Genomic DNA, 15,761 nt, shown 5'->3' on the forward strand with positions numbered 1-15,761 from the left:
ATATATATATATATATATATATATATATATATATATTTATATATATATATGTGTATATATATGTGTGTGTGTGTGTACTCACCTAGTTGAGGTTGCGGGGGTCGAGTCCGAGCTCCTGGCCCCGCCTCTTCACTGATCGCTACTAGGTCACTCTCCCTGAGCCGTGAGCTTTATCATACCTCTGCTTAAAGCTATGTATGGATCCTGCCTCCACTACATCGCTTCCCAAACTATTCCACTTACTGACTACTCTGTGGCTGAAAAAATACTTCCTAACATCCCTGTGATTCATCTGTGTCTTCAGCTTCCAACTGTGTCCCCTTGTTACTGTGTCCAATCTCTGGAACATCCTGTCTTTGTCCACCTTGTCAATTCCTCTCAGTATTTTGTATGTCGTTATCATGTCCCCCCTATCTCTCCTGTCCTCCAGTGTCGTCAGGGTGTGTGTGTGTGTGTGTGTGTGTGTGTGTGTGTGTGTGTGTGTGTGTGTGTGTGTGTGTGTGTGTGTGTGTGTGTGTGTGTGTGTGTGACAAACACAGTAATGTTACCTCGACACTGATACCTCAAATGAAAATGCTCTTTGAGCGAATTACAGATTAGTATTACGGAAAATGACGGGCGTTTCCAAATGCAATTAAGCGTAATTGCGTTCGGGACATTAGTTTTTAGAAAAAGTTTCGTAAATGACTCTGTAAATAACTAATACACGTTTTACTTTTATGATGATGATTGATTGTGAAGATGATTGAAGATGTTGATAATGACTATGTGATGCTGTGGGAATGAATCTTCTACTGTCACTACTACTACTACAGTTACTATTACTGCTACTGCTACTACTACTATTACTACTTACTATTGCTACTATTGTTACTACTACTACTACTACTACTACTACAATAACAATAACAACTACTAATACTGCTTCTAATACTACTGTTAACACTACTACTACTACTACTGCTTACTACTACTACTACTGCTACTACTACTACTTACTACTACTGCTACTACTATTACTACTACTACTACTACTACTACTGCTACTACTACTACTTACTACTACTGCTACTACTACTACTACTACTACTACTACTGCTACTACTACTACTTACTACTACTACTGCTACTACTACTACTTACTACTACTGCTACTACTACTAGTACTACTACTACTACAACAACAACTACTACTACTACTTCTAATACTACTACTAATACTATTACTACTACTAATGAATAAATAATAATATTAATATTATTATAATTACCTATTACTATTATCATCAACATTAATATTATTTACAACACATATTCTACAAAAATATACAAATGAAACTAATTTTAGCATCAAATGTGAGACTTATTCTGGTCTAGTTAACTTCAGTCATCATGGATAACAAATTACATTTTACCTCAATATTTAACATAAAAAGTAACAGTTAACTCCAATATTGAGCATGAAAAATGAGAAATATCTCAGGTTTGATGGCCCTAGCATGGCCCCTACTGGGCCATGCTAGGCCTACTGGCCCATTCTAGGCCTACTGTCCCATGCTAGACCTACTGTCCCATGCTAGGCCTACTGGCCCATGCTATGCCTACTGGCCCATACTAAGCCTACTGGCCCATACTAGACCTACTGGTCCATGCTAGACCTACTGGGCCATGCTAGACCTACTGGGCCATGCTAGGCCTACTGGCCCATTCTAGGCCTACTGTCCCATGCTAGGCCTACTGTCCCATGCTAGGTCTACTGGCCCACACTAGACCTACTGGCCAATACTAGGCCTACTGGTCCATGCTAGGCAATGTTTACCGACCCATGCTAGACAGGGTTTACTGGCCCATAGCAGGTTCTACCGGCCCATGCTAGGCCTACTGGCCCGTGCTAGACAGAGCTTACTGGCCTATGCAAGCTGGGTCTACCAGCCCATGCTAGACAGGTTTTACTCACACCCAGTCATCCCCACTCACATAATTATCAAAAATTATTTTGAAATTATCCTGAAGGAATTGGCTTAAATAGCTCTGCTTAGCAGTTAGTTTAATTCAACTTATCACAATCAAGGTTGAAACATTTTAGCTCATTCATGTTATAGTCATATTCAATTTTGGTCTTTCATTATTACCGTCACCCAAGATTGCGACGGAATTAGATTAGTTAGTATTACTGGCAGCAAAAGTAGTAGTAGTAGTAGTAGTAGTAGTAGTAGTAGTAGTAGTAGTAGTAGTAGTAGTAGTAGTAGTAGTAGTAGTAGTAGAAGTAGTAGCAGTAGTAGCAGTAGTAGTAGTAGTAGTAGTAGTAGCAGTAGTAGTAGTAGTAGTAGTAGAAGTAGTAGCAGTAGTAGTAGTAGTAGTAGTAGTAGTAGTAGTAGTAATAGTGGTACTAATAACAGTGGTAGTAGTAATGGTAGCAGCAATAGGATTAGTAGTAGTAGTAGTAGTAGTAGTAGTAGTAGTAGTAATAGTGGTACTAATAACAGTGGTAGTAGTAATGGTAGCAGCAATAGGATTAGTAGTAGTAGTAGTAGTAGTAGTAGTAGTAGTAGTAGTAGGGTCCATGAACTAGTACTCAGTACAATTATGGAACAACGTAAGTGTTTTTCATATATAAAGATTTCGTAAATCTCATTGTTCGATCATGTTTTTTTTTTCTTTTTAACTCTCTCTTTTACATGCTTACAGTTCCATTCATCTACTCTTTTCTCTCTCCCTTCCATCTTCTCTCCCTGTCTCTCTCTCCTACCTTCTCTGCCTCTCTCCAGTAATCCTAGATTCTTCTCTTCCCTCATTTCAACACACCTACTTACGTACTGTTCCCTCCTGCCCTTTCATTAACCATGCTCCTTGCAGTTCCCTTCCTCCTCAACCTCATTTATCTTTCTCCCTCTTTCTGCATCAGTGACCAACACTTCCAGGGGTACATCGTACTACCACACTTCTCTCCGTTTCTCCTGTCTTCACCTCAGTCATCCTCTCTCTCCTTCACTTATTTTGTATTTCAAACTCTCTCTCCACCGTTAACTCGGGCACCTTTATGTTCAGCTGAAGACGTCTCTCCTACCCCCGCTGCCAGACTCTTTCCAGCTTTGAACCCCAAACGGCCTGGTTATACAACCTTCGCTTTCCCAAAGCTGGAATTCTCATTTGCCTGTTTATCTAGATTTCTCCAAGTGCTGGAATTCCAACTTCCCTCTCGTAACGCAAAAGAAGTTTTTCTTATATGCTTTCTCGCTTTAAGGCGGTTGGTAGGATGGCAGGTATTGTCGATAAGTATTTTAGAAAGACACGTTTAATTCTTGGTAGAACTGTATCTGTCCGGAGCGAAACGGTGTCTGTACTGAAGGAGCATGTTTTTATTGCCCATCTTTCTGTATGAAGAGAAATTGCCTGGTATATCCACTAAGTCTCTTGAATTTCCTTTATGCTCTGAAAATCAATTTTTTTCTCTCGCTATCCAGATTTCCAAGCGAATCTGAATCCCTTACCTGATAAGCTAAAAGAAAAGTTGCCTGAGTTCCTCCAAGAACGGAACTTCAATTTTCTGGTGCATCGCTGAAGGCTATGCCTGGATTTCCTGTGTGCACTTTCCAGCGCCTAAGGGTTCCATTTCCTTAATAAAGATTTTCCCAACAGCTGAGCTCTGAACACACCTGACGTGCCCCGATTTTCCGAAACATTTGGAACCCCCTTCTGTTTTCACTTAACAGTACCCAGAACTGGAATCCCAAAGAACAAATCGCTTTTATTCTTTCAGGAAAAACTGGAACTTCATCATAATATTCAGAAGACTGGAATTCCAGCCTTCTTCAAATCATGTTAATGGTTTACAAAACCGACAACAGAATAAGACACAGAATCAACACTGGTTGACGAGATGCCTCCACAATGAAGATATTCAAGAGTTGCACACGTGTCTTATTCATCTGCCTCGTATGTCTAGATTTCGCACAATTAAATAAGTATAACCACGGTAGGGGTGAGGCTGGAACTCGTGTCAAGTTAGTCGTAAAACTCCAGGCCAGTTTGTTCACAATTGTGTTGTTACAGTTTCGTCAGTTATCATAATCTACCTTATTAGTGTTCCAAAATATTACTCAAAATATTAATGGGGTTTCTAGAGTTCCTAAAATATTGAGAAATCAATTTACCCCCATACAATAGATGAAATTCCGCCTGATAAATTAGACACAAATGCAATACATAGGTATCTTTAATGAGGAAATGGGGGTGATCAGTCCCTCAGCCTGATCTTCACTATTCTTCCTTGTATCGGACTGATGAAGCCACCGTGTGGCGAAACATTTCCTCAATAAAGATATCCAAATGTTGCACATGTGTCTAATTTATCAACTTGTCGGTTCTCTGAAGCATTTATCTACATAAGATAAACTCGTATGGGTGTAAACAGCACTTGGGAAATGGGATGCTAACAGGTTTAATTCGTGATCGGGAGACAATATCCAATTTTTTTTAATCAAGGTACCCCTTTTTCCGAAGACAGGAAAATGAACTTAACTTGATTTTTAACCCCTGTACTACAAATACCATGTGCAATAGAACAGCTGCAGTGAATAAAAGACATACTTTGTCGAGCAATGTTTTATTGCGACAGTATTTCGATCTATCAACATCTTCATCAAGTCGTAATCTAAACAGGTCGAAACTTCGCCCCAATAAAAGATTCATCAGCAAAATGTGTCTTTTCTTCTCTATTGTCAACAGGACACTTTTCAGCTGCAGGACAGGTGTAGTCTGCAGGTGTACTTAATTAAAAAAGCGAATTCCTTCTTACCTGGGGTGTCCCGTGAGACGGTGTCGGGGTTTCTGTTGTGTACAAACACCATCTCCTTGTTCAACTTCACCTGTAGGAAGGAAGAAAACGAATTGATGAATAAGAGAGATATACAGAACTTGGGTGTTTGTACTGCCTAAAGGTAACACTTACACAACATTTTTTTCAGCGGGACATAGAAATAATTTCAATACTAAGGACAGTGGGAAAAGTCCCTCAGCCTTGATAGAAGGTGTGCTCAGTCCCTCAGCCTTGATAGAAGGTGTGTTCAGTCTCTCAGCCTTGACAGAAGGTGTGTTCAGTCCCTCAGCCTTGATAGAAGGTGTGCTCAGTCCCTCAGCCTTGATAGAAGGTGTGTTCAGTCTCTCAGCCTTGTAGAAGGTGTGTTCAGTCCCCTAGCCTTGATGTAAGATATGTTCAGTCCCTCAGCCTTGATAGAAGGAGTGTTCAGTTCCTAAGCCTAGAAAAGTATTCAGTCCCTCAGACTTGACAGAAGGTGTGGTCAGTCCCTGAGCCTTGATAGGTGTGTTCAGTCCCTCAGCCTTGATAGAAGGTATGGTCAGTCCCTGAGCCTTGATAGGTGTGTTCAGTCCCTCAGCCTTGATAGAAGGTATGGTCAGTCCCTCAGCCTTGATAGAAGGTATGTTCAGTTTCTAAGCTTAGAAAGAAGGTGTTCAGTCCTTCAGGCTTAACAGAAGGTGTTCAGTCCCTCAGGCTTAACAGAAAGTGTTCAGTCCCTCAGGCTTAACAGAAAGTGTTAAGTCCCTCAGGCTTAACAGAAGGTGTTCAGTCCCTCAGGCTTAACAGAAAGTGTTCAGTCCCTCAGGCTTAACAGAAAGTGTTAAGTCCCTCAGGCTTAACAGAAAGTGTTCAGTCCCTCAGGCTTAACAGAAAGTGTTCAGTCCTTCAGGCTTAACAGAAAGTGTTCAGTCCCTCAGGCTTAACAGAAAGTGTTCAGTCCCTCAGGCTTAACAGAAAGTGTTCAGTCCCTCAGGCTTAACAGAAAGTGTTCAGTCCCTCAGGCTTAACAGAAAGTGTTCAGTCCCTCAGGCTTAAGAGAAGGTGTAAAGTAAAAGGACACAAGGGCAACTAATGTGACATTTTATTGTGGCAATGTTTCGCTCTCCAGGAGCTTTGTCCTTTTACTTTACATATTGTCGGTAATTCTTCCAACATTTTTACAATCTGTCGGACATCGCAACATAATTTACACTTAACAGAAGGTGTTCAGTCCCTTCATTCGTGCGCGCAGGTAATATTGTAAAGAGAAAAACAAGAGTTAATGACGATTATATCACAAGGACCCCCAGTTCTTATTTTATTATGAGAGCTGTGAAGGTTTCTTGATGCAGTCCCCCCTCACACCACACATCATCACCTCCACTACCATCACTCACCACACCCATTGCTACCACCACCCTCACCACCCACCTGCTACCACTACCCTCACCACCACCACCACCACCACCCACCTGCTGTAGTTCCTGCTCCATCCGTCTCAATCTGCCACGCCGCTTTAGCAGCAGGATCACCAGCAGAGCCATCACCAGGATACAGGAGAGTGATGCCACCAGCACAATGATCATGGGCGGCACCAATTCAAGGAACCTGCTGTGGCCGCCCACGTCCTCATCCTCATCGCTTTCCACACTTCCCACACCCATACCAGAGCTGCCCATACCACCGCCTCCGCTGGGAGAGGCACTGCCGCCGCCGCTGACGATGCCGCCGCCACCGCTACTACGACCGCCGTTCACCGTCGGCATTCCTGAGAATATATATATATATATATATATATATATATATATATATATATATATATATATATATATATATATATGTGTGTATGCATGTATATCATTATCATGAAAGAAAAAAATAAAGAAGAATAAATAACAAAACTACTATAAAAATTAAATAAATAAATTAATATTAATAATAACAACAAAAAATCCGATAATAGATCTCAACATACGAGAAAACTGAAAATAAATGGTATAAAATACCGACACAATGGAAACATAAACACATATGCAGTTTAATGTGATCCTTTATTGACAACGTTTCGCCCACACAGTGGGCTTTTTCAAGTCACACTAAGATCTACCAGGGGTGGAAGGTACGGGAGTATTTATAGTCAGGTTCAGAATGTTGAGGTCAGGTGGAGAATGCTGCATCTGATGATCTACCGGGTGGGGTTAAAGAGTCTTGGGTAGCTTGGCAGGGGTATTGGACAAGTTGTGAGTAGATCTTCTGCAGTGTTCTATGTTCTTATGTGGGATAGCGCATTCTGAGGAACTCAGAACAAGGGAAGAAACTTCTGCACACCATACCCAGCAACCCCATACCTGCCAGAATGTACGGCCTACCAAAAACTCACAAGCCTGGTATCCCATTGAGGCCCATATCTTCGGGAATAGGCAGTGCTCCCCACCAACTCTCAGGAATTCTCGCAAAACACCTCTCCAAACTCTTGGGCACTATCAGTCCAGCACATCTCAAACACTCGGGTGATCTTCTCAATAGCATTCGCAACATCAACATCAGGAACAAGAAACTTTCCAGCCTTGACGTAACTTCCCTATTCACCAGAGTACCTACTACACAAGCCATCGATCTCCTGCGCAGAAAAATTGACGATTCACTTGATCTTCCTATTCCAGCCAGTGATTTCATCGACCTCGTTGAACTATGTGTCGGCTTTACGTGTTTCTCTTTCGAAAATCACCTCTTTCAACAGACTTTTGGTCTACCCATGGGCTCGCCACTCAGTGCCGTCCTGGCGAACTTATACATGGAACATCTGGAAGCCGAGCGTTTCTCCACCATTATTCCTTCGACTGTCACCTGGCTCCGTTATGTTGACGACATTCTCCTCATAACTCCCAGGCGCTTCAACGTTCAAGCTCTCCAAGACAAGCTCAACCAGGTCGAGCCCTCAATCCAGTTCACACTTGAAGAAGAAGTCACAACACTCTTCCTTTCCTTGATATTCTTCTCTGTAAAACTGACCATGAACTTCGTTTTAAAGTCTATCGAAAACCAACCAACCAAAACGATCTTCTCCACTTCTACTCTCACCACGACACCAAAACTAAACGTGGTGTAATTATAGGCTTCTTCCTGCGCGCACTCAGAATCTGCAGCAATGAGTTCCTTGAGGAAGAATGCACTATAAATGAACAAGTATTTTCTAAACTCTACTATCCTCGTCACTTCATCAGAGACTGCAGACGGCGGGAATTAAACATCTTCAACACACCCAGAGAAGACACTGCCGAGAAGAGATACATAGTCCTCCCCACCAACTCCATTGCCAAACATGTTTCCAACATCTTTTCCAATACATCATTCCAAGTATCTACCTCCACAACCACGACCATCAAGGACATCACCAGCAGTAGACAGGGCAAGCTTCCATCCTCTGCAGGGGTATACATAATCCCTTGTAATGACTGCAACAAATTATACGTGGGCGAAACATCAAGAGACCTCCAAACACGTATTTCAGAACACCAATATGCAAGCAGGACTGACGATGCAAGGAATACCTGTGTACAACATCGCAATTCACACAACCATTCAATTAACTACAGAAACTCAAGACTTATCGCCACAAAAGACAACACTCAATACCGAAGAATCCTGGAATCATCGCTTATCTCCATAACCAACAATTTCAACCAGAACAACGGCTTCTATAACATAGCTGAACCCCTCGCCAAGAAACTTCTTCATTGCTATCCCACATAAGAACAAAGAACACTGCAGAAGATCTACTCACAACTTGTCCAATACCCCTGCCAAGCTACCCAAGACTCTTTAACCCCACCCGGTAGATCATCAGATGCAGCATTCTCCACCTGACCTCAACATTCTGAACCTGACTATAAATACTCCGGTACCTTCCACCCCAGGTACATCTGTGTGTGACTTGAAAAAGCCCACTGTGTGGGCGAAAAGTTGTCAATAAAGGATCACATTAAACTGCATATGTGTTTATGTTTCCATACGAGAAAACTAAACTCAGATTACAAACACAGAACAGAGTACTCTTTGTCTTCTGTTAAGAGATTACAAACACAGAACAGAGTACTCTATGTCTTCTGTTAAGAGATTACAAACACAGAACAGAGTACTCTTTGTCTTCTGTTAAGAGAAGAATAAGAAGAAAAACGAGGGAAATCTATATAAATAGGGAAAAAAGAGGCAAGTTGTCTGGATAATGCATGTTATAAGTGAACTCACGAAGAGAGAAAGAAAATATCGGACATCAAAAGAGACGAGGCTTTGGGTAATCGCTAATGGCGTCTAAATTTGGAAAATCTGCTCTTTCGTGGGGAATTATCTGAATTCTGCTGTCTCTGAGTTTTTTTTTTTTTTTTGCGTATGTGTGAGTTTCTCGTCCAGATTTACGCAGATGAGATATATTTTCGGGACTAGTTGATAGGGTTGCTGCTTCTTCTGTGCGCATCTTATAAACAATTAGGCTGCAGAGTTATGTGTTTGTTCTTCCAGTGGTGAGGGTGCAGTGTGGTATGTGTTTGTTCTTCCAGTGGTGAGGGTGCAGTGTGGTATGTGTTTGTTCTTCCAGTGGTGAGGGTGCAGTGTGGTATGTGTTTGTTCTTCCAGTGGTGAGGGTGCAGTGTGGTATGTGTTTGTTCTTCCAGTGGTGAGGGTGCAGTGTGGTATGTGTTTGTTCTTCCAGTGGTGAGGGTGCAGTGTGGTATGTGTTTGTTCTTCCAGTGGTGAGGGTGCAGTGTGGTATGTGTTTGTTCTTCCAGTGGTGAGGGTGCAGTGTGGTAAGTGTTTGTTCTTCCAGTGGTGAGGGTGCAGTGTGGTATGTGTTTGTTCTTCCAGTGGTGAGGTTGCAGTGTGGTATGTGTTTGTTCTTCCAGTGGTGAGGGTGCAGTGTGGTATGTGTTTGTTCTTCCAGTGGTGAGGGTGCAGTGTGGTATGTGTTTGTTCTTCCAGTGGTGAGGGTGCAGTGTGGTATGTGTTTGTTCTTCCAGTGGTAAGGCTGCAGAGTTATGTGTCTGTTCTCTCGCTGGTAAAGTTGCACTGCTATTCGTCTCTGCTTTCTCAGTTGAAAGACTTCAGACCAATATGTGTTATCCGTATTTGCGGTTATAACACACAAATCAATAATTTCGCTTTTTTTTTATGTTAGAAATAGCAATTTGGTACCTGTACAGCTGGAAATTATACTGAACCTTCTATTTTTGATAGATGCCTCAAATTAAATTGACCGCCTGTTTGTGTGCCCCGGTGACCTGGTGGCTAAAGCTCTCGCGTCACACACGGGGGGCTCGGGTTCGATTCCCGACGGGGTTGAAACATTTCAACATTTTTCCTTACACCTGTTGTCATGTTCACCTAGCAACAAATAGGTACCTGGGTGTTAGTGGACTGGCGTGGGTGGCATCCTCGGGGACAAGACTGAAGACCACAATGGAAATAAGACAGACAGTCCTCAATGACGCATTGACTTTCTTGGATTGTCCTGGATGGATAACCCTCCGGGGTTAAAAATCTGAAAAAAATCTTATCTTGCTGCCGTTCAGAATAAACATTCCCAATTTATTTCACCCAAAATTCAGCATAGACATAATTTTTGTAATTTGCTGATTAGCATCTACACATTACAGGAAAACTCCAAATCATCATCATCTTTCTGGGATACAATTTAAAGCTGAACAGGAACGGCTCTCTCAAATTATGGCGAGTCATCCCCCACGCTATTTCCATTCATAAAGTTGGTAAATTGGTCCCTACGCGGCTTAGTGATGATCATATTGTTTCCTAAATGAGATATACCAGCAATGAAAGTTCAAGTTATATGAGAAACAGCGTTTGCGAGCTATCAGAAGGAAATCTTAGAAGAAATAAATTCTCATTCTCTCAACTCACTTCACCCCTTCAGCTTAATAGCGTTTTTGAAAAATAATTATTAGTTGCGTATAAAACAGTGTTTGAGTTTCATCACAATAAAAAAAACCGATGAACCGTATTACCCGTCATAATTTTTAGTCGGTGTGCGTGACGCCCGTGTCGGCCGAATAATGTCAGGGGGAAATTTATGGGTGGAAGGGTCGGCGTCACAGGCTGCTTCAGGCATTGACCGCTGTTCTGCCTGGGTGATTAGTTTCCGTGCTTTCACAAGGGTAGTGCTCATTACTGTGTGTGTGTGTGTGTGTGTGTGTGTGTGTGTGTGTGTGTGTGTGTGTGTGTGTGTGTGTGTGTGTGTGTGTGTGTATGTGAGTGTGTGTGTGTGTATGTGTGTGTGTGTGTGTGTGTGTGTGTGTGTGTGTGTGTGTGTGTGTGTGTGTGTGTGTGTGTGTGTGTGTGTGTGTGTGTGTGTGTGTGTGTGTGTGTGTGTGTGTGTGTATGTATGTGTGTGTGTGTGTGTGTGTGTGTGTGTGTGTGTGTGTGTGTGTGTGTGTGTGTGTGTGTGTGTGTGTGTGTGTGTGTGTGTGTGTGTGTGTGTGTGTGCGTGTGTGTGTGTGCGTGTGTGTACCGTCTTAAGGACGGTGTATCAGAGTGCTTCAGGGAGCAAGTCTCCACAGGCTTTCTTCACTTGCCTTCGCCAGATTGCTGTCTGCTGGATTAATGGAAGCCAGTTAGAGCAAGACAGAGAAAAAAAGAAAGGAACACAGAGAGAGAAAAAAGGGTAACTGAGTTCTATTATTTTCATAAAGAGATGAATAGGCAGAATGAATGAAGAGATAATGGAAGAGATAAAGGAAGGTAGAATAAAGTCTATAAAATAATAAACAGGAATTAGAACATCGAGAAAGAGTCAGCGAATGATCGAGGAACTTGGTATAGGGGCGACTGAAGAACTCGTGGTCCTGGACCACAAGCAAGTCAATAACAGAGTGACCTTCCACAGAAATAATGACAAGGTCCAGTGAGAGAATCATATAGAAAATACTAACGAAATAGGATTGAGTGATATTCTACTAAGAGGTAAGCGCTAAATCCGTAGGGACCACATAGCGCCTGGAAAATGGGAAGCAATCGGGTTTGAAGAAGGATAGGGAGGGAATTATATAAAGGGACTTTTAAAAATGGGTTAGACATGTATGTGCATAGTTATGTGTGGATTAGCCTAACATGGACCAGCCTAGCATGAACCAGCCTAGTATGGATCAGTCTAGCATGGACCAACATAATATGGATCAGTATAGCATGGATCAACCTAGCATGGACCAACATAGTATGGACCAGTGTAGCATGGATGAACCTAGCATGGATCAGCCTAGCATAGATCAGCCTAGCATCGACCAGCCTAGCATGGATCAGCCTAGCATGGACCAACATAATATGGACCAGTAAAGCGTGGATTAACCTAGCATGGACCAACATAGTATGGACCAGTATAGCATCGATCAACCTAGCATGGACCAGCCTAGCATAGATCAGCCTAGCCTGGACCAGCCTAGCATGGATCAGTCTAGCATGGACCAACATAATATGGACCAGTAAAGCGTGGATTAACCTAGCATGGACCAACATAATATGGACCAACATAGTATGGACCAACATAGTATGGACCAACATAGTAAGGACCAGTATAGCATGGATCAACCTAGCATGGACCAGCCTAGCATAGATCAGCCTAGCATGGACCAGCCTAGCATAGACCAGCCTAGCATAGACCAGCCTTGCATGGACCAGCCTAGCATAGACCAGCCTAGCATAGACCAGCCTAGCATAGATCAGCCTAGCATAGACCAGCCTAGCATAGACCAGCCTAGCATAGACCAGCCTAGCATGGACCAGCCTAGCATGGACCAGCCTAGCAAGCGCCAACGGTGCTGCTATACTCCACTGTTCTGTTGTTTTCATTTACTCTTTATTTATTTGAAGAGCTGAACCCATGTCATTTATTCAGCTCTAGAAACAGTGGAGGCTCGATCCTCCGTCCGCTACCTAGTTCAGCTAATTCATATATTTTTTAAAACAAGTTGATGATCGCAATAAAATATCACGGATTATGACTACTAGCCACCAAAAATATAATTACATTTACCCCAAAATTCACGTGAAATAAATCATACGGTAAACAAACCCGTGGATTGGTGACTAAAGCTCTCGCTTCACACGGTAAGAAGTCTGGATTCGATTCCTAGCGAGGGTAGAAACATTGGACGTGTTTCTTTACATCGGTTGCCTATGTTCACCCATCAGTAAAATGGATACTTGGGTGTAGGTCGCATCCCGGGACAGAACTAACCTAATTTGCCCGAAATATTCAGCAAAACAAGCGGCTTTCTATATAGTAATATGTCATTGATGTCAGCTAAGGTTTGTATACCTTGTACATGTACTTGTAGAAATAAAATTATTATTATGATTATTATTATTTTAAACACAGAACCTTGAGTAGGAAAGTCTGTGTATTCCCTCGGGAAAGGGATTTTTCATGCCCTAATCGACCTCTTTAGGGAGGGATTGGAGGAGATGGAGAGGCTGGAAAGGAATCGGGGGTAAAAAACAGGAAGAGCTAAGAAAAACCAAGGAAGAGCTATTAAGGGGCAGGAAGGCCAGGGAGAGCTAGAAAAGCAAAGATGGGGAAAGTGTTTTAGGAAAGACCGAGGATCGACTTGAAATACGTTTTACTAAAATGTTAATCGTCTTAAAGAAGAGTTGTCCTTGATGATAGTGACGGGCTCGTCCTACGAGGAAGAGGAGTTACCCTATTATTCCTGCGACTAAACCTGGGTACCCTCTAGGTCCCAGGCACTGTAGAGCCCATACGAGTTGAGAGCTTCCTCACGAACGTACTATTACAACTACTGCAACTATTATTAGTAATAGTAATACTGCTGCTACTACTACTACTACTGCTGCTGCTACTGCTATTACTATTATTACTGCGACTATTGCTACTACTAATACTATTACTAGTATTACTGTTACTACTACTACTACTACTACTACTACTAATAATAATAATAATAAAAATAAACATACTATAGGTAGTTGTGTTGAGAGCGTCGCACTCTGTGGTTCCTTGCATCAAGTGCCTTCGTATTATTGCTTCTTTGTATCTATCTATCTATCTATCTATCTATCTATCTATCTATATATATATATATATATATATATATATATATATATATATATATATATATATATATATATATATATATATATGCAATAAGATCACAGTAAACAGGTGTTTTTAAAATATGCAAAAACAACCACTGTGAAAGAGTAGTGAAATTCTAAGCGCTTTCGTGACTACTCACATTGTCAAGGAACTTGACAATGTGAGTAGTCACGAATGCGCTTGGAATTTCACTACTCTTTCACAGTGGTTGTTTTTGCACATATATATATATATATATATATATATATATATATATATATATATATATATATATATATATATATATATATATATATATATATGTATATATATATATTAGGTAAGCTAATCAGTCTGTTTTACACATACACAAACACACAGATACACAGACACACACACACACACACACACACACACACACACACACACACACACACACACACACACACACACACACACACACACACACACACACACACACACACACACGCAACGTTTGAGCGCAAGTATGAATTCATAACTTTCGCTCTGTATGTGTCGTTGTGACTCTCATCTCTCCTGCTCTTTACTCCGTCAACACACAGCTACCCTTTCACATTTCGTATTTTCATGACAGTGCGAAATTCAGTATACACAACAGAAGCACCGGGTGAGATAAAACGAGGAATGTGGCTTGTGATAATCCCCTCCACATCCCTGATGGAATTTAGTTGGTTCACGAAATCTCATTGTATTGTATTGTACATTCAGTTGGATCAGTGGATACCGTGTGCGTCTGCAGGCCGAATTTAGCGGGCTCAATCTTGCCAGTATTTATCTTTTGCAATCTGTACTTTGACGATAGCGCAGTTCTTTTCTGATCACACAGGCCGTCTCCTACCAAGGTTGCTAACTTAAAAATAGAGGAAACATTAATTAAACGTCATTATAATAGTTGTCTTACCAGAAGTGTGTAGATATCACGGTTCAAATGACCTTCAACATCTCCCACCATATATGTATATATATATATATATATATATATATATATATATATATATATATATATATATATATATATATATATATATATATATATATATATATATATATATATATATATATATATATATATATATGCAATAAGATCACAGTAAACAGGTGATTTCAGAATATGCAAAACAACCACTCTGAAAGAATAGAGAAATTCCAAGCGCTTGGAATTTCTCTATTCTTTCAGAGTGGTTGTTTTGCATATATATATATATATATATATATATTTATATATATATATATATATATATATATATATATATATATATATATATATATATATATATATATATACAACACGTATACTTGCACATTCAGATGTTTAGTTCATTTTCAAGCTACATGTGGCATCTAGGGTGTTTGAGATAATCAGTGTTTAGGTTCCACTGAGCCAGGGTGTATGGTGGTGGATGTAAAGGTGACAGAACAATCCATCACTTCTGTGGCACCCAGTGTTTTGTTTGGGGAACTTGTGGTCACCGTTCCAATTAATAGACTGGGTCGAAGACGCTTAAGGAATATTAGTAACTATAATTTGTTTTCTTGTCTTGGTGAAGGAAATTTAACTGCAGTTATAAAACTATGAAAATCTAACTGTAGTGACCCATGGAATGTACTGCGATAGTAATCTTTTGTGGATAGTCTTGTATTTATTTGTGAAGGATTAATATTGAATCGTTATACTCTGGGCACTGTGATATTCACTCACCAATAATGGTCTCATCAGTGATTTCCCGTGCAGTTTAACAGTCACCTGTGATGGTACGAGTACTTTAGTACTCACCTGAAATATAACGGTTGCTATGGTACTTACCTATGACCGTCTGCGCATTG

At 41.0% G+C, this 15,761-nt stretch overlaps 1 protein-coding gene across 1 annotated transcript in view; it reads right to left on the bottom strand.

Annotated features, from left to right (window-relative positions):
* The window catches only part of LOC138854338 (PE-PGRS family protein PE_PGRS33-like), a 38,708-nt gene extending 22,953 nt beyond the window's left edge, over nucleotides 1-15,755 (bottom strand). The window contains exons 1-3 of the mRNA XM_070096881.1: nucleotides 15,742-15,755; nucleotides 6,271-6,566; nucleotides 4,799-4,868 (exon numbers count right to left, since the gene is read on the bottom strand). Coding sequence (XP_069952982.1) covers nucleotides 4,799-4,868; nucleotides 6,271-6,564 — 364 coding nt within the window. The 5' untranslated portion in view covers nucleotides 6,565-6,566; nucleotides 15,742-15,755. The remainder of the gene's footprint in view (nucleotides 1-4,798; nucleotides 4,869-6,270; nucleotides 6,567-15,741) is intronic.
* Between the last annotated feature and the right edge of the window lie 6 nt (nucleotides 15,756-15,761).

Source organism: Cherax quadricarinatus, chromosome 55 (genome assembly GCF_038502225.1).
Source record: "Cherax quadricarinatus isolate ZL_2023a chromosome 55, ASM3850222v1, whole genome shotgun sequence".
Classification (NCBI taxonomy): Eukaryota; Metazoa; Arthropoda; class Malacostraca; order Decapoda; family Parastacidae; genus Cherax; species Cherax quadricarinatus.